This window comes from Pelodiscus sinensis, chromosome 2 (genome assembly GCF_052426305.1).
Source record: "Pelodiscus sinensis isolate ZL-2025 chromosome 2, ASM5242630v1, whole genome shotgun sequence".
In the NCBI taxonomy this organism is placed as follows: domain Eukaryota; kingdom Metazoa; phylum Chordata; order Testudines; family Trionychidae; genus Pelodiscus; species Pelodiscus sinensis.
In genome coordinates this window covers 111,644,115-111,669,985 of record NC_143053.1, presented here as the reverse complement: position 1 = coordinate 111,669,985, position 25,871 = coordinate 111,644,115, and the positions used below count along the sequence as shown (strand labels likewise).

General features: G+C 39.4%; 1 protein-coding gene across 9 annotated transcripts in view; it reads left to right on the top strand.

Annotated features, from left to right (window-relative positions):
• PHACTR1 (phosphatase and actin regulator 1) overlaps positions 1–25,871 on the top strand; it is a 457,014-nt gene that overhangs the window by 101,055 nt on the left and 330,088 nt on the right. For 5 of the 9 annotated variants that reach the window (XR_012901644.2, XM_014581427.4, XM_006138762.5 and 2 more), the window contains one exon: positions 21,432–21,500. The exons of the other annotated variants lie outside the window; for them this stretch is intronic. Coding sequence is in view for 4 of the 5 variants with exons in the window: in XM_014581427.4 (XP_014436913.1) it covers positions 21,432–21,500 (69 nt within the window). In the remaining variant the exon portion in view is untranslated. The remainder of the gene's footprint in view (positions 1–21,431; positions 21,501–25,871) is intronic. 9 annotated transcript variants of the gene reach the window in all.

The window sequence follows — 25,871 nt, the reverse complement described above, 5'->3', positions numbered from 1 at the left end:
GGTTCCCCACCCCTGATTTATTGCATATCGGTAGTGTGATCCAGAAGCCAAGGAAGGAAAAGTTCAAGCTCTACAGAAGGCAGTATTTCCAAAGATTAAGTGCACCTGGACTGTAGAATGGATAGAAGTTCAAAGCACCATCATTGCAGATATTGATAAAAGAGGTTAGAGACATTGGTGGACCAATGTAGTGGATAACCTTGTAAAGTGAAGATGATCAGGGTGGGTGGCCTAAGTGATCTTTTCTGGTTTTACTGTCTGTGGGCCCAATCTTTTCCAAGAGTTCACCTGTAACATGGATCCGCAGGAACCTGTATACTCTGAAAAGAGTGTGGCCCAACGAGGCTCCGTGCTTGAAGAGACTTAGTCAAACCATGAAAAGATCACCTATGTTTCAGGGGAGGCCAGATAAGGTTTATGGTTGCCTAATGTAAGGAATATCTACACTGCAATCAAAGGTGTGGCTGCGGCATATGTAGACATACCAATTAGCTTCAATCTAGCTAACTTGAATAATAGTAGCAATGAAGATGCAGCAGCATAGGACAGCCACTTCAGTCCATATACACAGCATCATAAACAGGATTGTATAGACAGTGCTGCTGTAGCTTCACTGCAATTATTATTCAAGCCAGTTTTGTTAATACTAGGTCAAGTACGTCTTCACCAGCTGCAGTCACACGCTTGGATTGCAGCATAGACATACCCAAAGTGGCCGGATTCTGTCCTAGCTGGACTCTGAGAAATTAAATGAGGAGGCACTGCTTCCTCACCTCCACAGTAGCATCAGTTTGCCCATAAGGTGTTATTTCACAGGACTATAGGCATCTGAATATTGTGCTTAATAGACAAATCAGAGAAAGAATAATAGACAGGTAAGGTGTCAACAAAATATAAGTGTGTTATTTCATTTTCTGGAGGCACACAAAAAGGAACATCACTAAGGGTTTCTTGGGTTCTGTGCATTTGGGGAAGGCAGGTTTTTTTGTTTTGTTTTTCATAGAAAACATAAGAGATCAATTCGTATTGAAATGTCACCTTTTCAAAATTCTTGTAGCTAATTTTTAGGAACCTAGTGGCTTTCAGATATGAGCACCTTTATAAATAAAATGCATTGTTAATTCAATATATTAACAGTGTATGATAGCCACATTTTAATAGAAAATCTTTTCCTTAAATCTTTATAGGTAAATTTTTTCTTCCAGCAAGTTGTTGCTTGGGGAGAGGATTGAATTTACTTGTTAGTTTTTAAATCCGAGAAGATAAAGAAATACTTTCATGAACCTGGATATGTTGTGGCACTGAGAAATGAAATCAAATAGTGTCATATAGAACTAATAGGAGATTCATTAATAGTGCCTACCAGAAATCCTAAAAATGCTACTATTTTTTCACCTATCCTAATCGCTATTTTTTATCTATATGTATCACCACAGAGCTTTAGAGTCAGACAGGGTGCAAATATATTGTCTCTTTGATAGATTGTAGGAAGCTGTCAATCATAACGATATCTGAAGATCTCAAAATTCTACAGGAACACATTTATTTTTTCTAGCAGACAATTGTATCATATTTGTATGTTAAGTCCGCTGTTTGGACTGAAGAAAAGTTAAGCCCAATGTCTAGGGCGAACAGTAACACCACTACTGAGCCGCAAGAGTCTTCTTCGCAGCATTTATTATAATTGCAGTAAAAAAGAACAATTGCAATACAGTTGCCTGCTTTGACTTCCATCTGTGAAACATGAAATACTATGTGATGGGATAACATCATCAATATGAAATAATTCAAAAAGACCAAATCATTATTTCTACCTGTCCAAATAACATGGTAATGGAAACACAAACAAAAAATAGTCTGGATTTGAAATGTGTGTTTCTAACATTAGGCACCTAAATCAATATTTAATGGGCTGTTTTCCAGAGGTGCTGAACAGAGATTTGCAGCAAGTGTCTAACTGCTGTATAGACATACTTTGTTACCAGGAGCCCCGTTCCTCCAGAGGGAAAAAGAACATTTAAACTAATATATTGAAAAATTAAGGGGACACCAATAACCCTTAAGGTACTCAAATGCTTTTGCATTAATGCAATTACTAAAAACCAGTGACCTAACAAGTGAAGGCAAATTATCATCTCTAACAACTCCCAACTCTCAGTTCTTTCCTCGCAACAATAACACACTCACAGAATACTCATTTCTACTCCCTTTCACACACCCTGCATATAACTTTGCACAAAGCACACTCCGGCTACGTCTAGACTGGAATGATTTTCCGCAAATGCTTTTAACAGAAAAGTTTTCCGTTAAAAGCATTTGCGGAAAAGAGCATCTAGATTGGCACGGACGCTTTTCCGCAAAAGCATCTGTGGCCAATCTAGACTCACTTTTGTGCAAAAAAGCCCCGCTCGCCATTTTCGCGATCAGGGCTTTTTTGCACAAAACAAATCTGAGCTGTCTACACTGACCCTTTTGCGCAAAAGGACTTTTGCCCAAACGGGAGCAGCATAGTTTTTCCACAAGAAGCACTGTTTTCAGACAGTAAGAAGTCAGTGTTCTTGCGGAAATTCAAGCAGCCAGTGTAGACAGCTGCTTTTGCGGAAAAACTTGCCAGTCTAGACACAGCCTCCTAGTTCATCAGCATCTCAATCACATGGATAGATTTAGAGTTCAGGGGAAAGAAAGTATCTTCCTAAACAGCTTACTTTTATTTTAGCCTTGCCTAGTTTGTTTTATCCACCTAAACACTTCTGGGGTTAGAGTTAAGATTGGGTGAACAGCCCGTGAGGGTGGATGTTCTGCTGTTAGGGTGGTAAGGGGCATGTGGTTTCCAGTGATGTTAGCTGTTAGTGTTGTCATTACTGGTGATTTCTTGGATTATTGGTGATTATACTGACAGAAAATGCATTGCATTACATAGCTCCAAGGGAGATTTGGCAATTGGCAGCAGTCACAGCTGGGGTTGCTTTTGCAGTGGACACTAAACCCAGGCCAGAAAGGAGACTGACTGTAGTTTGTGGAACAGACACACACTGCTTAGGTGATTGTTTTATTTGTATGCTGTTACTTTGTATTTCCTATAAATTTTTGTACATAAAAATATTACAATCAATTAAAGCCACATTTAACTAATTTCAGGACTGGGAGATGTGACTTGTAATATATTCAAGCCAAATCCTCCAGCCCTTATACTTGTCCAAATCCCATAGATGGTGATGTGAGTTTTGAGTAGGCACTGTAGTCATTGCAGGATCTGGTCCTGAAACTGCAAATTTAAGAAAAGGGAAGATTGGTCTACTTCCTTCACTGGCCTTGTATCCAAGAGTAAATTATGCAGTTAGCTAATATGGATATTATCATTTATTTATTAGTTGTACTGTGGTAGTGCCTATGAGTCCCAGCGCTGGACCAGGAAATCAGTGTGCCAAGTACTGTATAAATACAGAACAAAAAGTCTCTGCCACACAGAGTTTAGAGTTAACTGAATTAGTTAAAACAACTGAATTAGTTAAAACAATGAACGTGTCATAAGAACGGCCGTGCTGGGTCAGACCAAAGGTCCATCTAGCCCAGTATTCTGTCTTGAAGTGGCCAGTGCCAGCTGCCCCAGAGGAAGGTAACACAACAGGTAATCTTTTAAGTGATCCATTCTCTGCCCAAAGTGAGCTCACTCCTAGCTTTTGACAAACAGGGGCTAGGGACAAAATCCCTGCCCATCCTGGCTAATAGCCATTGATGGACCTATTCTTCATTAATTCATCTAGTTATTTTTTTTAACTCTGTTAAAGTCTTGGCCTTCACAACATCCTGTGACAAGGAGTTCCACACTCTGTGTTGTGTGAAGCAATACTTGCTTTTTATCTGTTTTAAACCTATTGCCTATTTATTTCATATGGTGACCCTTAGTTTTTGTGTTATAAGGAGTAAATAGCACTTCCTTATTTACTATCTCTATACCACTCGTGGTTTTATAAACCTCAATCATATCCCCCTTTTAGTTGTCTTTTTTCCAAATGGTAACCCTTAGTTTTTGTGTTATAAGGAGTAAATAGCACTTCCTTATTTACTATCTCTATACCACTCGTGGTTTTATAAACCTCAATCATATCCCCCTTTTAGTTGTCTTTTTTCCAAGCTGAAAAGTCCCAGTCTTATTAACTTCTCTGCATATGGAAGTTGTTCCATATCCCTAATAATTTTTGTTGCCCTTTTCTGAACCTTTTCCAGTTCCAATATACCTCTTTTGAGATTAGTGACCACATCTGCACATGGTATTCAAGATCTGGGTACACCATGGGTTTATAAAGAGGTGATATAATTATCTCTTATTATCTCTCCCTTTCTTAATTATTTCCAATATTGTGCTCATTTTTTTTAATCTGCTAACTCCAAATTGTATGGATGTTTTCAGATAACTTTCCACAATGACTCTAGGATATCTTTCTTAAGAGGTAACAGCTAATTTAGACCCCATCATTTTATATGTATATTGGGATTATGTTTTATAATATGCATTACTTTGCGTTTATCAACATTATATTTTATCTGCCATTTTGTTGCCCGGTCACTGAGTTTTGAGAGATCCTTTTGTAGCACCTCAGTTTTTCTGGGACTTAACTATCTTGAGTAGTTTTGTATTGTCTGCAAAGTTTGCAGCCTCACTGTTTTTCCAGATCATTTATGAATTTGTTGAATAAGCTATGTCTACACTACAGATTTTTTTTTCCAGAAAAACAGCCATTTTTCCGAAAAAACTTCACTTACGTCCACACTGCAATCATGTTCTTTTGATTTTTTTTTTTCCCCCCAAAAGAACAGAGGGAGTTTTACGACATTAGTAAACCTCTTTTTATGAGGAAGAAGCCTTTTTCCGAAAGAGCTCTTTCAGAAAAAGGCATATGTGGACAGTAAAACTAACCAACGCTGTGTCTCCTCAAACATTTCAGCTTTGCACTGATGTTTCATTCTGAAAAATACTCCGCTTTCTCTCTCTGTGGGTTTTAGGGTTTCATTCCAGAAATAAAGGAACTCTCTTTAAACCGTTGTTCTGTTATCCTACTGAGATCCGTGTTGGGCACATGAAGCAGCTCAGGACTTAAACTGACTCAGTGTCACTTAAAACCATGATTTTTCCTCTTATGTCACATGGAATCACTTGTACCTTTCCTGTGTACCCACAGAATGAGAGAATGCTTACTAACTGATCTGATGATTAGAGTACAAATGCTATAATAGCATATAGAGAAATGCACAAAAATGAACTCCTGCAGCAAGAGCTAAGACTGCAAACCTTTCCTTCTGTACAGCATCCAGTATAAACCAGAGAATCCTGGGACCAGAGCCTTCACTGGCATAAATCAGTAGATTTAGACAGGTGAAAACTGATGGATGATTAGATGCCTCAAGACTGGAAAGAGTGACACAGAGTGAAACTTTGCTTCTAGGTCATTGATCTAAATCCAGTTCAGGATGGAATTGACTGAAAGCTATTCCTGTTTGATTACTTTGCTAGAGTTAGGTTTTCTTAGTCCAGCTCCCTGTGGACAGATCTACATACTCCTACTATACTAATATCCCCGTACGTCACAAAGCACCAGCAGTTGGCACCATTGTTGGCATTCTCAGCAGAAATACCAAGACCTAAATGAACATGTAAACCAAACAACCTTTTGCCTCTAGAATGGGTCCTCTAGCTCAGAGGTTCTCATCCAGGGAACTGGGACCACTTTAGGGGACCATGAGCAGGTTTCCAGGGATCTCCAAAATAAAACAAAGATGACATTAAATTGGCAGGAGCCCAGAGTAGAAAGCTAGAGCCTGAGCCCCATCAAGTGTGGCTGAAGCAGAAGCCTGAACAAATTAACTTTGTGAGACTCTTTGTGGCTTGGGGCACCAGGCAGTTGTCCTGCTTAACGTTGGCTGCTGGCCTTGCATTTTAGTCTACTGTATATGTAGGAAAATAGTTGCTGCTGTTCTAGCATGAGAGGGGAGGAGTTCTGAAAGGAAAAGGATGACAACCCCTGGTGTCGAAGGTTTGGGCTGCTGCAGTGGATGCTGTGACTACTTTGAGTGTAGAGTAACAGCTCTGGAGACTGAAATAATCTGGAACCTTTCAGAACCAAAAAAAATTCCCCATGCTTTAGTGTGACCATGTGAAGTAATGTATAGATATTAAAACATGCTTTCCTGAAAACCTCTGAGAATTATATTAACTTGAAATGTAAAGCTAAACAAAAAAGCTGTACGGGGGGGAAAACAGTTGCTCTAAAACATGACAACCCTCATTGTATGCAGTTACAGCAAAGTGAGCTACAGGAAATTCTCTACTTTTGTTGTTTCATTACCTTGTTTTGTTGGGTACAGAAAATGCTGCAAAATTATCTGATGGTATGAGTTAATTTAATTCCAATCACTATATTTTGTGTTCTGGATAGTTTTTCAGGTGTTATTGCCACCATATGCTATCAAATCTAGAGTATGTCCTTTGCCAATGTATTAACAGCTGAGCTTGGTAATATTAGCTGAAGTTTGCACATTTGAAGATAAATTCGGAAAAGAGTGCCTATTTGAGACAGCATTAAGGCACATGTGTAGAGTTCAGGTTGTGTCTGACTCCTATCCTGAAAAGGGGATGGTTTTAAGCACACAATTTCCTGAATGGGGGCCTTTATGAGGAAGGCATTTTTCTTTGTTTTAGGAGAAAAGGGATCTTTTTTTTAATGGTACAACTTTTCCCAGAATGGAATGTTGGTGTCTTCTGAGCAACTGAAACATAAGCATGGTGTATCCAACATCTGTTTCTTCAGAATTGCTCATGTTAGATAAACCCTGCAATGCAGCTGATTATCTGTCAGCATTAAGTTGGAATATTGTTTCATTACTTGCATTACTGTAGAGACTGATTGAATATGAAACCATGTTGAAACTCTAACTCCAATTATGAGTTAATCCTATTTTAAGTAGATGGATTAAAGAGTTTCCTGACTCTACAATTTAATATTAATGACTTTATCATATCCATTTTTGGTCTTTAAAATGAAATAGGAACAGGATCCCAGAAAGACTATCTATGAAAAGGACAGGGCATTTACTTTAGAACTTCTGAGAGAGCTATTTCTATCAACTCATTTGTATTTTGGTTTGATGGGACAAATGTTTTCCTTCCTATCCATTTTAAATGAAAGACCTCCCCACCCCTTGCTCCTTCTAAATGAGGTTTGTGTATATGACAGTGAGAAGATGTATGTAACAATGATGGGGAGCTAAAATAATCCTAGCAACATCATGTGACCCAAAGCAAGATTGTCTTTTATTAGACAATCCTCAAACTGGCCTCCACCTGTCAATCTGCCTGCTTCTAGGAGTAACAGAGAGGTAGCCGTGTTAGTCTGATCGTGGTTTTAAAAAAAAAAAAAAGCGCAGTCATGTAGCACTTTAAAGATTAACAAGATGGTTTATTAGATGATGAGCTTTCGTGGGCCAGACCCACTTCTTCAGATCAAGTAGTGGAAGAAAATAGTCACAACCATATATACCAAAGGCTACAATTAAAAAAAAAAAAAAGGTAGGGAGGCTGTCTTCATAATGGGTAAGGTAATTATCTATATTAAGGCCCATTCGCAACCTGTCAAATTTTAGCATAAATAAAAGTTCTGAAGTCTCCCTCTGTAATCTGGTGTTAAAGTCTCTTTTTGAAGTAAGATTCATGTTGTCAGGTCTTTAAGGGAATGGGAAGTTTGATTAAAATGCTGGCTGATAGGTTTCTGTGTGTGGAGAGTTCTGATATCTAATCTGTGAGCATTGATCCTCTGGCAAAGTGACTGACCAGTTTGTCCAATATACATTGCAGAGCGACATTGCTGGCACATGATGGCATATATCACATTGCTGGACATACAGGAATATGAGCCTTTGATCATATAACTGGCATGGTTATCTCTACTGAAGCACTTTTGGTTAGTTTTTCACAAAACAGACCTCAGGCATTTTATTTGATCATGCCCTTTTGATTCCTAGATGGCTCCAGAACTTTGAGAGAGCCCCCAAAAGTGGAATTTAATAAAGTTTATGGAAGAAAACTTTACTTTTAGATGAATCCAAAGATAGTACAAAGACTGTTAGCTGTTCCACACATGTTACAGAAACAGAACCAATTTTAATGTATATGCAGAAGCTGGGGGCGGGGGGTGGCTTTTTTCTTTAAAGAGAGGAAGAATGTTTGTTTGAAAATGAATATCAGGGACAAGCACACTTATAGGCACCTGAGTGGCATGCTGCCCTACTAAAATAATGCTAGTTCACCTACTGAAATCCAGAGAAAAACTAAACAAAAAATAGCACCATCAATTTTTGAAAGAGGGACTGTGCACAGAAAGGGGGTGAGGATCCCTGGGGGAAAAAATAATAAAAGAGAAAGGAGAGGAAAAAATCAATGTTTTCACTGTGCAAACAAAAAGAAGGAAACAAAACAAACTGAATGAAGCAAATGACTCATTGAGGGAATGCTGGCAACAATTCTATTCTGAATCTCAGAATCATTAATAGGTCTAGCAGGTCTGAAACAATGCATGCATATACTGCAATTAACAGTGCTAGAGAAATAACAAAATCCAATACACCCTCCACTCACCTCAAATCTGCCAAAAACAAAAAACACCCCTGAGAAAATGGACTCCCAGCTGTGTTCTACAAAATAATCACAGAAAATTGGCTTCCATGCTATCAGATATGCCATGAATCAAGGTCACCTATGGTGTCATTGCCTATGAAAAATGCTATAATAGCATCCAACCTTTAAAAAACAGGAGATGCTAAACAAAGGACAAATGAGAAGCTTTTTAGCTGTGACTTTAAGATTCTAATCAAGGCCAATAGTGTGCTGGAATGAAGTCCTGGGGGATTCTGGAAGCACCTTGTTAACAAGTTGCCCAGAAACTTAAAGGAAAATAGAAGTGCTTTGATGGGGTTTATTCTCCTGTCGGGAAACCGCTAAGTTATTTTAGAGAGAGATGACACCCCTGAAATTCCTAGAAATACTTCTGAAGAACATTTGCCTTTTGCAAAGGATCAACATGTTCCAAAAGGCAGGTGTTTTCAAAATATTCCCAGACAAGAAGACCTCCAGACTCCTCCAACATCTTGACTATGATATGTGAATGGCATTTATTATAATATCATTGATATAGTATGTACATTACAGTAAAGCCTTTGGGCTGACCCCAGATCACCATCCCATAGGGCTAGCTCTTTACAGAGTCATAATAGGAGACCACTTCTTACCTGCTTCCCCTCCAATAGTTTACAGTCTGTGAGGTCCTTATTTTGTTTTCCAAATGGGTAAACAAAACACCATCTGGGATTTTGATTGTGAGAATGTTCGTTTGTTTGAACCAGAAACAAATTGATCATTTTTCTAAACTCTTGCTCTTTGTCTGTGGTGGTACTTGTGCTGACAGGGTTTATTTTGGATAAAGAGGGAAATGTTTGTGGGAGACCCTTATCAAAATATTGCTAGCCTATCACTGTCCAAGTTCTCAGAAGGGAACCACACTATAAGTAAAGTCAGTTTATATGAAGTAAAGCTTCCCCTCCTCCCTTTTTAAGAAGGTAATTGCAAAATATGAACTAGTTTATCACTGGCATAACACTTGTATTGCTTTGAATTTGTCTACTTTTGCTAAGCAGGCCATACCTTCATTTATCTTGCTGTATGATACCACCCAGACAGAATTTGATCTGGAAAAAGAATGCATATAATGTAATTAAATAATGTACATTTTCCCACCTCTGTAACAGTTATTGTTCAGCAATAACCATTTATGCAGAAGAGGAACAAGCTAATCTTCCCGTCAGCACCAGAAGATTGCATGTGCTAGCTATAGAATCCCTGGTACAATGCTAAACCAAAAGCATATCTACAGAAATGTCTACAGGGATGAAACGATATAAACTCAGCATGTATCACAGCATGTTTTTGCAAGATAGACAACATTGACAAATAACGGAAGGGAGACCAGCCAGGTGGAAATGTCTGAATGCCCCAGCAAAGCAAGCCTCTCTGGAGGCCTGTGTCCATTATGCTAAGTAAGATGTTTGTTAGACATACATACCCATATCTGCAACCTTGAACTTGGTTTGTAAAATTGTAAATTCCCAGTGCAATACAAATTGCCAAGCAAAGGAAATAAACTTATCCACGCAGCAGCTGGGCACGTAGCTGGAAAGGCTTCTGATTTAGTAGACTGACATAGATACTTGATATAATTAGAGACGGGGCTTGACTGTGTTCTCGCTTACTCCTTTGACACTGGTGCACTTTAAGGGTACGTCTACACTACAGAGAAGATCGGAGCTGCTGCTGTCGATCTTCCAGGGTTCAAATTAGCAAGTCTAGTGAAGACACACTTATTTGAACTGAGAGAGGCACTCTTGTTGATTCCAGTTGTCCTGTTTCCACAAGGAGTTAGGGAAGTCGAAGAAAGAGTGTTCTCCCTTCGGCTTTCTGCAGTGAGGACGGTGCCAAAAGTTGAGTTAAGGTACTTCGACTTCAGCTATGCAATTAACGTAGCTGAAGTTGTATATCTTAATTTGTCTTTATCCCGTAGTGTAGACATACCATAAAGGCCCAAAATCTAAAAGGCAAACAAAAAGAAACAAAGATAGAACACAAAAATTGTAAGTTTTTAAAGAATCTTCTTAATAGCAGAGGTCGGACCCATACTTTTTGAACATTTGGGGTTTGTGTACAGGAAGTTACTCCTGATTTGTGTCAGGTAACCCAGTACACAATCAAGCCCTCTAGGCCAAGCTAGCGTTAGGCTGGTGTAAATCCAAAGTAGTAGTAATATTAATTTGTATTTCAGCAGCACCTAGGACCTCCAATAATGGAGCAGGCCTCTGCTATTTGGCACTGTACAAATATACTAAAAGACAATTCCTGCTTAGAAGAGCTTACAATCTAAGTAATTCCATTGACCTATGAATGACTTTGAGTTTCTCTGGGTTTACACTGATGTAACTGAGAATAGAATTTAGTCTTCTAACTAAAACACTGGACTTGAAAAACATTATTTTCAAAAGCAGAAATAAAATACAGGTCTAACCTCTCTAGACTGGCACTCTCTGGTCCAGCAATATGTGAGGTCTGACATGATTTTAGTGAGCTTGGTGTCCACTTATCATGAATTTTTTCCACGGTCCCATAAAGTTTGTTTACAGCCACCAGTCCTGGCTCTGTGTTCTGTGCTATTATTTAGCTCTAATTTACCCCTAAATATCTTATAAGAGCCCAGGAATCAGTGGAAATGTTGGTAGTGCTTCTCAACAATATTGATTTCCCATGGCTGGCAAATTCTCTCACTCGGCACTGGTCAGGTCTCAAGAGTGCTGGATTAGAGAGGTTCAACCTGTACTGATTTTGTACAGTGCTTAGAACAAGGGGCTCCTGCTCTGGATCTGGGTCTCTTAAGTGGTACAGTAACACACCTCATAAATATTAATGAAAGGAATAAAGAACATTGTATGTAAAACAAGGAATCAATGACCCAAAGACTTGAAAAAATTACCAGAAAGATGGCTGTAACAAATACATCACACAACATTTAAGTGTAGGAATCTTCAATACGAAGCCCTCTTTGTTGAAACAAAATGTTACTTTCCCACTTCTTGAAATTAAATGTCCCTCTGCTTCTAAGACAACCTCTTTCTCCATTTTATATCAACCTTCTCATAAATGTATATGCAGGAAAATTATCCATGAGGTGGTAAGACTAGACGGTGTGAATTGTATGCAAGCTTTAGGAAAGTACTATCACTTTTTTTTCCCTCCAGTTTGCTGAAGCCTGTGGAGCTGCATCAGACATTGAGAACACCACCACTAGTATCAGTATTGAGCCATCTTGTGTGGGGTGCTTGTGAGCACTGCTGTTTGTAATCTGGACCTTTAAAACAAATAGATTCAAAAACAAGAAGGAAAGGGTTTATTCCTTTGCCTCATGGCTGGTCAGAATGTGGCAGAAGAGTGACACAGTTTTAGTTACATATTGTTTTGCTCTTCAGTCAATGTGATCTATGTTGCAATTTCAACGGAAAAGCTTTTAAAGTAATTAAGTAAACAGATTGGTTTTGGAACATTAAACAATTGCTTCAAAGAATTCACCATTTAGTTTCATCCCAAATAATTTTCCCAAATGTCCACAGAACTCTCCTACAGTGCTTTTAGCATTCAGCATAACCAGCCCTTCAGATGCCAGAGGAGGAGAATATAAATGCTCAACTGACCCATTGTTTTTCCCCTAAATAAATGAACAGTTTTAAGATCACTCATGTTTGCTGCAAGGAGGGAGGAAGAGCGTAGCATGTATTGTGTAAATATGTTAGCATAAGATGTGGGGTTTTTCTAACAGTCTGAGGATGCCAAGGTTCATAACCCAGAGCAACAAGCCTGGAGTGGGGCATAAATAGCTCAGTGGCTTGAGCATTGGCCTCTGAAACCAGGGGTTGAGAGTTCAATCTTCAAGGGGGGCCATTTAGTGATCTGGGGTGAATCTGTCAGGGATGGTATGTGGTCTTGCTATGAGGGCAGGGGACTGGACTCAATGACCTCTTGGTCCATTGTATTTCTATGAGATAGGTATATCTCCATATATTAAGAAGGTAAAAGACATTTTTAGTGTGGCTATGAACACCACAAGGTGCACTCTTCAGTTGACATGTATTGCACCAAAATTTGATCAAACTTACTGAGCTAGCAGATGCTACACAACCCTTCAGGCTCCTGGATATATAAAGTGATGGCTTTCCAAGACTAAACAGACCATAACAGTTAAATCTGTGCATAAATGTGTATGTGGCAGAGAGATGTCTTACTAGTCAGTTTCATTAATAAGATGCCCATTTTGCAGTAACAATCTATTTTACCTGTGTTTATAAGCCATTAGTAGATAGGAAATGATTCCTTAATACATTCATTAAGCCTGGAATGGTCCTAGAGAAGAAAGTAAATGATGATCTGGAAATGTAAATTAACATTTTTGCCCACTATATATCATATTTATTTAGGCTGTGCATACAGGCAAACCTAGAACAGCATTCCACAAATGATTATTTAATCTTTTGTATCTAGGGTAGGGGGAGTTTGTGGAGAACCCCAATGATCAGTGCATGGGATCCTATTCAGGACATTCTTTCAGACGTTTTAAAACAAAAAAATTATGGTTCCATGACATCATCTTCATTAGGCCACTGTTTACTCTTTTAGGTAACTACTTTGGCACTGATCCAGAATGTTAATTGTTCATGTCACTATGACACAGTACTAAATTCAGCATTGAAAGCACAATGTAGAGTGGTAATGATGACACATAGTAAGTCTCTTCTCACCCCTTACCCTTCCTTCATCAACACATTTATCATGTCACTAATGACTGTGTAAAATGGTCATCTTATCTGAGGAGGAGAAGAATGCTGCTGCTGTAGGATGTGAACTTTGTTTCTTTATGACCTGCTAAAGAGGAAGGGCCATATCAGCATAGCTCCATTGGCCTTAAGCTACCCAAGATGAAAATCAGGTCCAAAGGATCCCACCAGCAAGATGAGATTTCTTTCCAAAAGTTACTTATCCCTTGTTTTTTCAAATACATTATTTTTGAATGTTTTAAAACAACAAATGTAGAGAATAAAATAAATATTGGCCATCATTGCAGATTCCCCCTTAACAACAACAAAAGACTAATAAGTGGTTAAAATGGAACCACATATCAAGCCCAGGAAACAGTAATGAACAGAATGAAAAACATGATAAAACAGTATGCACTAGAGCAGTGTTTCTGAAAATGTACCGCGGAAATGCTGTGAGAAACAGTTTAACTGGCTGCCCCGGTTTGTTTATGTACCGGCATCGCGGCCACGGAGCCTCAAGGCTCCCATTGGCTCAGTTTCATCCTTTGCGGCCAAGGGGAGCTGCGGGAAGCAATGGCTGGGCCCACGCCACTTCCCGCGGCTCCCCTTGGCTGCAAAGGACACAATGGAGCCAATGGGAGTTGCAAGGCTCCATGGCTGCAGCACCGGTACATAAATAAACTAGGGCGGCCAGTTAAACTGTTTCTCACAGCGTTTCCGCAGTAGACTTTCAGAACACTGCACTAGAGGATGGTTACTAAAGAGAAGTAAGGAGTTGCTGTTGTTTCTAGGGTACTTTTAACTTCTTTTCTAGTGGCAGATGCTGTTGCATAACTCTGATGGCTTTGTTTTGCATTTCCTATTTGTGCAGATAAGTACACACCCATTCATCAATTTGGGTTGAATTTCTTAACAGAACAAGCTCTGCATACTGCACCAAATTTACTGGCATAGTTTAGGTCTCTTCCTACTGAAACTGAAGTCAGCTAAGTCTGATCATGTTAGCTTAGGAAATCGTTCTTATGACTGCATTTCAGAAGTGTGAACCCAGAGATAAATGATCTGAAGAACTCTTTATCATGACTAATGGCACTTAACAATTGAATTTGTGAGAGAGGAAGTTTTTGCTCCTCGTCAAACATTTTCCTGGTGTGAAAGCTTGTTACTTTCAGCATTTTTAATAGCTCCAGTAGATTTGCTCAATGCATTGTACTAACTTGGATTCAAGAATTTGATTGACACCCTAGTGAAATAAGCTCAACAAATGATGAGTTTGAGACATAGATGGCTAAAATAGACCTTCTTTGTGAAGTACACAAACAAGCATTCTGCTACTCTAATGAAGCAATCACCCAAAGAAATAGATGTATCCCATAGGTAGAATTGTGTAAGAAATATGATGTTGCTTTGGTAATGGAAAAGGTGCTTTTGTTCACTGTGCCTATAGCTTTCAAAGGCTTTTTTTTTAAAGATCAATAGGAGTAGTCCAGTAGCGCAGAGCTGTACTGAGAATGGAAGTACTCCCAACCTGGTTCCAAGCATGGCTGACCCAGCAGCATCGAGGAGCTAGTGTTTTTAGAAAATGGAAGGATGACAAGGAGCAGCAACCTTCTCACCTGGTATAAATAAATCCAGTTGCACTGAAGGCAACAGGGCTGAACCACTTTAGACCCGGTGAGGATCAGGCCCAACCGTTCCAAAAGTCATGAAGTTACTTCATTATTATGTAGGCTTTGCTACAAAATACATTTCCCAGTATGTTCAAATCTCTGATTTCTACCTTCCCATCAACCCAAGTCTTCTTCAGTACTCTTACTCCTGTTCAGTGGTTGAAAAAGTAGGTGTCCTTTCCTGAAGGGTTTATTTCCCTTATGCCACTTTTGACCAAGCTTTTGCTAATTCACTTGGAGCTCTGTGCAAGACAATCATTCATCTGCATTTGATGTTCAGCTGAATAGCTGAGGTGTTCCCTGGACAGTTAGTAATCAGCCTTTTTTTTTTTTTTCTTGCATGTATCTTTTCCAAGTAGGGATGAATAGGCAGTGCATAAAATTCACTTGCCTCTGTCTCTCTGCTTCCACAGTACATCCCATGACATCTAAATCCAAATCCATAATGTTTTGAAATTTTTTCCTCCTTTTCTCCCCATAAATGGGGAGACCGCAACATTAAAAACAATTTCAGTCTGATTTTTAGTTGTGCAAGTACAACCATGTACCTACTTTGTGCATACTGCTGCATAACAGTTACAGAGATCACAGCCCATCTGAGTGTGCACAGTCTCTAGTGCAAACACACACTTTCATACACATAATAGTGATTTTGAAAAATCAGGCATGTTTTTCCACAATGGCAATGAAACAGTCACATCTCAACTCAGTCCTGCTGATGTGGTTTAAAAGAGCTGATATTGGAGGTGCCAGAAAAATCTGAATAGTAACTTGAAATACAAGTTCTGTTGCAAGTAGCATTTAAACAGTATGAACCTTCTTGACAAGTATAATTATCCAGTACATTACTGTGCAAAGTCTTATTTCCATTCCTTCCTCCAGCAAACAAGGCAGGCTATGAGTCTTGCTATGGGAAAGAGAGAGTGGTTCATTATCACCCTTTCATCTATCAAGTGTTCCAGCAGTACTTGCACATTTCTTTCCTAGAAGTTCCTCACAAGAATTATGTACAGTATATTCTCGAATCCAGAGGTTCAGTGGCTTTCAGAGGGAGATTTTCAAAGATACACATGGGAGGTGTAGAAGTGCAACTTCCACTGACTTGCAGTGAGAGCTGGGCACCTCTTTGCCCTTTATGACTTTGTAAATCTTCCAGGCAGCCTTCAGAGACCAAATCAGAACTTCTTTATCCTGACATTATTTATGATTATTTATTGGAACTTGCATCAGAAACATCCTGTAACCTTAGTGTTCTCAACCTGCAACAGGTGAAGCTGCCCAGTTGGTTTTAAAAATTAAAACATTTATTTAAATAATTGTCATAGAAAATATGGTAAGACTTTGTGATTGTGCTATGTTAGTAGTCATTCATATTTTATTTTGTTGATCATCCACTGAAGTTTCGAGGCTGATGTTTCTTTCAAAACAGCTTCAAGGGAAGCTGTTGATCACAGTGGTTTGAATCAAATCAATTTTAAACATCATACAAATTAGTAAGCAAGAAACCTTCCTTTAAATAATTGATTTTAATCTTGTTTTGTATATGCACTTTACTTATTTCCCTAAAAAAATTAATTCTTATTGGTTGATGTAACAATTAAAATGTGTTAGCTTGCAACTACATATAGCTTTCAAACTAAATTTTGTACTTCCTTTTGCTAACCAGGATGAACTACAGCTACAGATATTTACCTACCGGTAATCAATGATATAGCTTAGCACACCCAGGGCAGAGGGGCTCAGGCTGTGGTTTCTTTCCTGGGGTCATGTAGTAATTTTTGTTAGCAGAAGGAGGTCAGCATACCAGGAAGTTTGAGAAGCCCTGGCAAAAACATATGTATTCAGAGCCTTAATTGCTACAGTTTTTTTTGTTAGAAAATGGTGAATGACGCATTTCCTGTTTATTAGATGAAAATAATTTAGTTATGATTTGATATAGTTTCTGGATGAAAATTGAAATTCATTAAAAATGAAAAAAGTGGCCTTTTTTAAATTGTTGATTAATTACATAAAATTATTTTAAATTCCAGGATACTTGGGGAAGAAGGAGGGGGAGGATGCCTATCAAAACATGCAATGCATTTGAAAATAACTGAATCATTAAACAAAGGAAGCATGAACTGTAGTTAGTGAGTTGATGGATTGTTTCTGGTTGCTATGATCATGAGACCTCTATCTTCATCTTTGAGTGCCTAAATAACTTTGAAAACCTGTTCCCATGTTCAGCAAGTGTTTAGAAATAGTAGATCTCATCTTCCCCCACTCATAACTAGAAATGTACATTCTCCACTGCAATCCAAGATTAATTCATTCAATGTTAAGAAACCAATTAGGAATTGAAAAAGCAGGAAAGCATGTATTTCCTTTCCAATCTATGAATAAAAATAACGGAGGGAAGATGAGCTAGTGTTTTTGCAAAATGGAAGGATGACAAGGAGCAGCAACCTTCTCACCTGGCAAGTGTTGGAAACAATATACTGAACAAGATGGCCTTCAGTCTGATCCAGTCTGTGTTCCTATAAACAGTAGATTTCTTTGTCCCCCGCGTGTGCATGCGCACACCACATGCATGTGTACCTACACACTTTTCATTTAATAATAGTTAGAAATTCTTTCAACTGAGGCCTAAACTTATTGGCCAGTATTTTTAACAGCACAGTGTTAACAACTCTGTATTAATGTTTCCACTTTTTCTTCATGTCTGTGCTATCCTAAATCATTAGGATTTGGGAGCATATAAACTTCAGTGTTGATTTAAAAAAGTAACATTTGATTATTTTGCCCCATAGTTGTAACATAAAATATTATGTTTCACAGTTTTACTAAAAATAAGTAGTAGGTGATAATCTCTCAAGCTTCATCCACGTTCCAAACCTCCATCCTCTTGTGATGTACAATAGGTTTTTGTTTGTTTGTTTTTGGCAAACCTTCATAATGAGCTCATCCTTTTTTCTTTTTTTTTCCTCCCCCCCCCCCAAGTTTTGATCATTGGTGAAATCAGGTTATATGCAGAGAACAGAGAGGTTCTGTTGGTTTGTCCAGGATTCTTGATTATAGTAACCATAGTCTCCCAATAGACTGTAAATCACTGGTTGTATGTAATAAGGCTATATCTGATTTTTATATACCGATGAGTCTGCCATTTGGCATTCTGATCCATATGCATCTTGATTGCATATGGCACCTATGGTTCCAGTCATGCAATTAATGATAGCATAATTGCCTCACTTAATGAAGGGAGGTTGCCAGCCAGTCTCAATAAAATAATCATTATTTATCTTTATTATCATTATTATTTATCGATATTATTGAGTAAAACAATAAAATTGTGGCAAACCAACCAGATTTGGCCCATTTATCCCCTCAGGCTTAAATGACAATTTCACATGCAGGTATCTCAGGTAACAATTGGCCCAAGACAACCAGATGTTTAGCTAGTGGAAATCAGCATGGACTTCAGTGTTCCTCCACTGATTTACACCATCTGAGTATCTCAACATTGTTTCTATACTTCAATAACTACTGCACATACAATTTCTCAGCAAACAGCCTAACTCCTAGAGCTCCAGGTAATAAGTCAGTTGCTCAGAGTGGGGTAGCACAAATATTAATGTGCTGCTGTCAGACTGTAAAGAGTGTACAATCAACAATATGGATAAATATAATGTTTGGTGGTAATATTTAAATGACCTCCTCACCAGCACTTTAATATAAACCCTAATTGTAGCTATGTTTAACTATTCTGGCAACTGTGCCCAGAAGGATTCATATTGTGAGTAAAGAACATTTGAAATGCACAAGCACTGAACTTCTATTTTCCTGAATAAAATTCTATAAAGGGGAATATTGCAGAGGAGCAAACTCAACATTGACTTCAAATAAATGTTTGTAATTAATTCAAAGCTGTGCTGTAGCATTTTAGCATGTTTTTAATCTCTTCAGCTGTTCTGTGTAGTATTAAATTCTACTAATGCTTTCAACTTTCTGCTTCATTGTACTGCTATTCTATGAGCACAGACCTCTGCTGGAGATTTAATAAGACTGTGAAGAAATCCCAGGTGTGCATCTCATCTGTTCTGGAATTACTCCATAGTGAGGGTATTTAGCTGTGGTGTGCATAGACAAGGGAATCAACAGGATGAGGCATTGCTAACATAGTGAATCAGAACTACAAACACAGGTCAAATGTTCTGTGATTGTTTCCTTCTCAACTGTGACTAGTATCGCTTGATGAAAAGGGTTTTCAGAGGCCGCAGTAGTACAATATGCCAGATGAAATATCTGATTTTTGTTTCATTCCTTTTCTCATTGCATAAGTAGGTAAGCAGATCTGTGTTTACTGCACTGAAAAAGATGAGAATAATCCAGCTGTCTATATCTAAAACAATGTGGATGAACTTTGAGGTTAATGATTCCATTTAAGTTTATCAAGGATAGCAGGTATTCTTATTGGGTGGGTGGTGCAAATGGAGTAGGGAGGAGCCAGGAAACCCAAACTCTTACGCATGTGTTATCCCCAACCTGTGCTCTGTCAATACACACAAACTGTCTCACCCAAGTTCTTTGGCGCTAGTTAGAACATGTACTAGCATGTAGGTGCCACTTTTTATTCTGGCTGGTAATACATCCCCATTTTTGGAAGGATGCCAGATAAGGGCACTGCAGATGTTGCACAATGGGTCCAGTTCATTTCTGGCATATCTCTAGTTTGTGGAGATCCCCCAGAGATGAATTCTCCCTATCTCCATGTAAAATAAAAGTACTGATTATTGGACAGTGGCTGACAAGCCTGCACTCCTAGGCTGTGTCTACACTGGCACGATCTTGCGCAAAAGCAGCCACTCTTGTGCAAAAACTTGCTGCCTGTCTATACTGGCCGTGTGTTCTTGCTCAAGTAAACTGACGTTCTAATGTATGAAATCAGGGCTTCTTGCGCCAGAACTCTGACGCTCCCGCTCAGGAATAAGCCCTTTTGCGCAACTGTTCTTGCACAAGACAACATGAATTTCTTGCACAAGAAAACCCTATGGTTAAAATGGCCATCAGAGCTTTCTTGTGCAAGAGAGCATCTACACTGCCATGGATGCTCTTGTGCAAAAGCACATGCCAATGTAGACGCTCTCTTCTGGAAGAGTTTTTGCACAAGAACTTTTCCGCAAAAGAATTCTTGCGCAAGAAGCTGCCAGTGTAGACGTAGCTAGTTTATTTCAATGGCCTTTTCCGACTGACTTCAAGTAAAGATACAATGGCAAGTACTAATGAGGCAGGTTCCTGTCTAATCCTGTTGTCCATGTAAATAAATGGATAGCTATCTTTTAGAAGGAAAACGAAAAACAAAAAGGGAAATGAGAGGGAAGGAGCAAATTAGCTGGCTGAATGATAATAATTATTAGTCCAAATTACAGCTCTTCAGGATCCAATCTCACAGTTTCAAGAGATACCAAACAAATGATGATGATACATTAGATTAGATGTCTCAGAGTTGGGGGGTCATTAAGTATAGGTAGAAAAACAATTTGCTATATTACACTAATAAATAGGCCTGATCCTATAATAGGTCTGTGTGGGTGCAAGTCTCTGCCTGTACAGAGCTCCTAGCTAGATCATGGTCTTAGTAACTAACAGTATTAAACAGTGTATTGAAGTGAAAACTAACTAGTGTCACAGGTCCATTCAGTTGGAATTGTTCATTTCCTATACAGGAATTTCTCCTATTGACTGTAAGATCTAATAAGGAGCAATATTACCCCATTCATTCTTGTATAATTATAATGTTGTTGTATAATATGTTGTTAAATTCTGCTATGCAAGAAGGAAGGAATTTTAGCAAATGATAGCCCAGAAAAACCTAATCTTGTTTCCTTCACATTAATACTCTGTACTGAAAACATTGTTCATCTCAGAGCTGCCTCTAGTTTGTCTATGACTTTCTGGTAGTGGTGTATTTTATAATGAATGCAATGGTCCTGATGCAGTCTCAAAGCAGTCCTACAGGAAGGAACCATCACTCCTCTGCTTGTGCAGGTGGTGCATTTACAGACCAAATCACATTGGCCTATTTTGCTCCCAACTGTCAATGCTGGTCTTCTTTTGGATTACTGCTTTCCAGATTTTGCCCTCTGTGTGTTGGGTTATTTTCACCCAGGTGTACTACATTAGCTTGCTTTTTTTCAGCATGAATTACATTGAGTCATTTCCTGCCCTTATTTCTAACTGTTGTGGGTAACTTTGCAGTATTTTCTTTGTCTTCACTGATATTTGCAACAGTTTCCAGTTTAGTGCCATCTGCAAATTTAATTAATGTGCTGTTTGCTCCACCTTCCAGGCCATTAACAAAGATGATAATATTTCCTGTGATTTCAGAGAGATCATATGAAGCAGAGATGGGAAAAGACCTTCTAAGTTATCTTCTCCATTCCCCTTTCAATGCAGGTGCGTTCCATTCATTATATCATTTATATTGCCTGCAGCATGCGACACCTAATTTAAGTCAAAATCTTGTACTGTGTGGCTTGTCCATCCAATCAGCTTTCATTTGTGGTAGGCTGTAACTCATTGTGGAACTCAGGAAAGAGAGACATGATTCCATTATATTGACTAAACAGTGTGAAGTTCAATGCTGTGACACAATCTTCCTTGTTCTTTTTTTAAAAAGCAGAAATGTACTGACATGTTGTAACATAGAAAAAAAATAGACTCCAAAGTGTATCTAGCTCTGGACACAAATGTCCAGATACCATGGTCTTGGTTGCAAGGGGGAATTTGATATAGGATTGTGTATGTTTGTATGTTTTTCAGTTTCAAATGAAGGTTTAATCATTCTTCTAGGCATGTTACAGTCTTGAAACAATAACAAAATAATTTACCAATAGGTACAGTATAACTGAGATGAAGACACACCTTATCAAGTCTTGCCCACTGCTTTAATATCCCAACAAGCCTTGTCCAGCATGTAATCTGCAACTCATGTCCCTTCCTCAGACACCCGGGGGAGGGGGGGGGAAGAGGAAGGGAGAGTATGGGTTTCTGCAGGGGCCTGAAAGCTTAGCAGAGCCGGGCTCTGGTGGGCCAAGGACTTAGAGCAAAATATGAGCTTTTTGCAATGATGCTGGAAAAAATTGTATCGTGGGAATGCTGAGGACCACTGTACCAAACTGTAAACCCTGTAGATGATGGAAACCACTTCAAGCCAGGGGGTGCGCCCTCACTTCCTCCCTGCCCTCTCCCCTTAGTTCCAACACCTGTGGCTCAAACCAGGGCTTCTAGGAGGACTATGGCTTGCTAGACCCTTTGCAAAGAGGATGGGCCTGGCTTGGATGGCTGATCAGAGAACAACCAAGGTTCCAGCCTCTAAGAGGGAAGGCAAACTGTTAGAGCTAAGAGCTTGTCTATGAGGGCTGAAGGCTAGGCCTGGCTGGACTGTGGGTGCTTTTTGTTTTGTATGTCTGTCTGACTTCGAACGGACAGGCTCTGTTATCCCAAAAGGGGTTGAGTGTTTTAAAGTAGCATGGCTGGAAAGCCAAGTTGCCTGTGTAGCTGGAGTAGGCCAAACTATTGGGCAGAAACTGATGCCTGGTCCTTGCAGATATTGCACCTGCCACAAGAGGACACCAAGGGACAAAGAGAAAATATCTCGGAGCTCCTCACCTGAGCCCAGCTCTATCACTGCAACCTGAGGAAAGAAGCATTCTCTCAGGCTGCCTGGTTCCAAAACATTTTATAGCATTAATGGTTAAAACTGATACTTTGGATTCCACCTGGACACTAACAAGCAGCTAGTACAATCTGTGAAGCATCGTGGTCTTGTGATCTCGCTGTGATGCTTCATTTAATAAATTGTTAGCCACATTTATCACTAGCTGCCTTTCTGAGCCTTCTCTTTGTGTAGCTCCATGTCAAATACGTTGCAATAGTCTAGTCTCAGTGTTACAAAGCCTGACTTTCACGTCTAGACTCTGTTCTAATTCAGCGCAGGTCGGTAGCCATTATTGTTGGTGGTTGATCAATGGGCCCCATTTTTTTTAGATTAAAAGGTCTCATTCAAGAAGACCAGCATCTTCTTCCCCATAACCAACATTTTTGTTGGAAGTTTCAACAAATTATCACTCTTTTGTTGGAAGTTTCAATAGCGAAGTCAGGGACTGAATGGACTTGGGCACTGAACTTTACTCTGCGTTTTACTGGGAGTTCCAGCAAGCAAGCAAAGGGCGATTGATTGATAAATAGCACCCAGGAGCCTTTACTTACTGTTTCCAACCAGGATAAGGAGCAAAAGTATTGAAATATTCTGAGAAGAATGTCTCTTGTTTTATTTTATATCCAACTAAAACTAGGAAAACCAGTAATCAAGATCACATGCTCTCTCACAAAAACATGAATCACCTTCTTGCACCTTTTCCAATCTGTTTTCTTGCCCCCAGAAAGAGGAATAGACTGAAATAAACTCCTAAATTCTTATCTAGGCTGGACAGCAAAATCTTTGAAATTTAGTTTAGTCATTGCTCCCAGTAGTCTGTGTCCAAGTTAGCATGCTTCATGACCTAATCATATAAAACTATCCTATGAAAACTGGCAATTTTTGAACATTTAGATCAAATAACTAACACTGTTTTGAGCAAATTGCATTTCTCTTCATTTACTTTCCATTTGGTTTATGTTGTGAAAGCTTTTGAAGTAATCTAACAGCTACTAATGCAAGGAGATTGCGTATCTGGTTGTTAATAGGTTTGTCACTCAAAAACCTGGAAAGAGAGAATTTAACAGCAATGTCAGCATTTAGGTAGGGCTGGAAAATAAAGGTGCAAAGCCCTCAGGCTATGACTGTGCAAAAGCTGTGCATTTAGGAAGATTGTCAGTGTCATACAGCAGTTCTCAAACTTCAATGCACTTTGATCCTCTTCTGACAACAAAAATTACTATACCACCCCAGGAGGGGGAAGCAAAGCCTAAGCCTGCCTGAACCCAGTTACCCTAGGTGGGGGAAGAACAGGAAGCCAAACCTCAATCACCACTGCCCAGGCAAGGGAAGTGGTATGGGTGCAAAACTGTGAAGCCCAAGGGCTTCAGCCATAGGCAAGAAGGCTATAACCTGAGCCTTACTGCCCAGGGTTGAAACCCTGGGTCTTTGGCTTCAGTCCCAAGCGGTGGGCTAGAGCTTTGCCTCCAGGCCCCAGCAAGTCTTAGGCAACCCAAGTGACCTCACTAAAACAGGGTCACATCCCACTTTAGGGTCCCGACCCACAGTTTGAGAACCGCTGGTGCAGTATGTCAGAAGCTGGCTTACATGTTTGTTGGCATCAGCTGCGTGTTCTGTGCTGTTTCTACAAACCAGATCCATGTGAAGGCATATCACTGCGAAACCAGCTGATTATTTTTTTATTTTATTTTATTTTATTTTTTATTTTTTTTTGTAACTTACCTGACCAACTTAAAACAATGGTGAGACATTTTTTCCATTGACAGGGAACTAACAAATGGGGATTGGGCGAGGGCGGGGGGGGGAGATATTTAAAGATTCTTCCTTATTCCTAATAGATTCTGGATCCCTATCTAATCTAGTGCTGCCTTCTGGAGGGAGTGAACAGTAGCCTCTGGACACCACAGTAGTCAAGGAGAGAGGACAACTGACTCCCCTCTCTTCCTCCTTCCCATCCTGGGACCTCCAAAGTCTGGCACATTCTCCTCATCACACGTCTGAGTCTTTGCTTTGCTCCTCCGAGTTGTCAAGCTACTACCACTCTGTTTCTGCAGTATCAGGGTCAAGAAAGGCTCTTCCGCTCCTCTGAGCTCTGTAAGGACTAGGTATTAAATGCCATTGCATTACACTGGTGCAGCTGGCCGCCACCTGAAGATTCTGGGCATGGGTGGCAAGTCAGCCGGTTGCCTCTTGATGCCTCAGAGGGGTGTCAAGCCACTGCCACCACCTTCTCAGAGAAGAGCACTAGATAGGAAGGGGATTGGTGCAGTCATGTAGCCGGAAGTGGTGGGGAGACAAGGAAAGATCCCAGACTCAGCTCTTTTTAGAATGTTGTGAATGCCTGCCTAATATCTGCTTCCATGACACAATCGGAAATCAGGTAAGTTGTAAAATGCTTGGTAAGTAGTCAGGTCTGTCAGGAGAAGATAGCACAGCATTGTATACCTACCCTCACCAGCTTTGCCTGGTCTTAGATTGCATTACTAAAGTAATGCTGATAGATGTTTTTAGACTTCTAATCCGTAGGTGCTGACACCAACACGATACATACAGGAGTGCCAGTTTTGTACTTACAAAACAAAAAGTCTAAATGAACAATCTGCATATAAACTGCTTTAAATGTAATATTTTCACAGCGAATGCTGTTTCCAGTAATTGTGTTACTTTTTGTGGACCTTAGCTATAAAATACCCACCTAAGAGCATTTTCTCTTCTGTTCCTCACACTGATTCCTATTTTTCAGCATGGAGTCTAATTGGTACAGTACTCTCACAGTGCACTTCATCTTCCTCAATACACCCACTCTTTGTCATTCGTATGGCTAGAATTATTCCATGCGGTAGCTCATTACCAAATATGGTGTCAAATGTAAGACGTTGAAGAAATAAAAATAGCACATGCAATGGGCCTGCACTGAACCCTGACAAGCAAATTTCGTGATTTATTTTTCTTCCCGCACAGAATCTTCAAAATGTTTCTGTAAAAATGTAAAGGCTCATTAGGGTTAATAAACACTGTGGAATTTTCTTCTGCAGTAATAAAAGTGAGCAGTTTGATTTGAAGTCTTACAGATTTTGTGTGAATGTAACGTGCACACAAGCTAACGG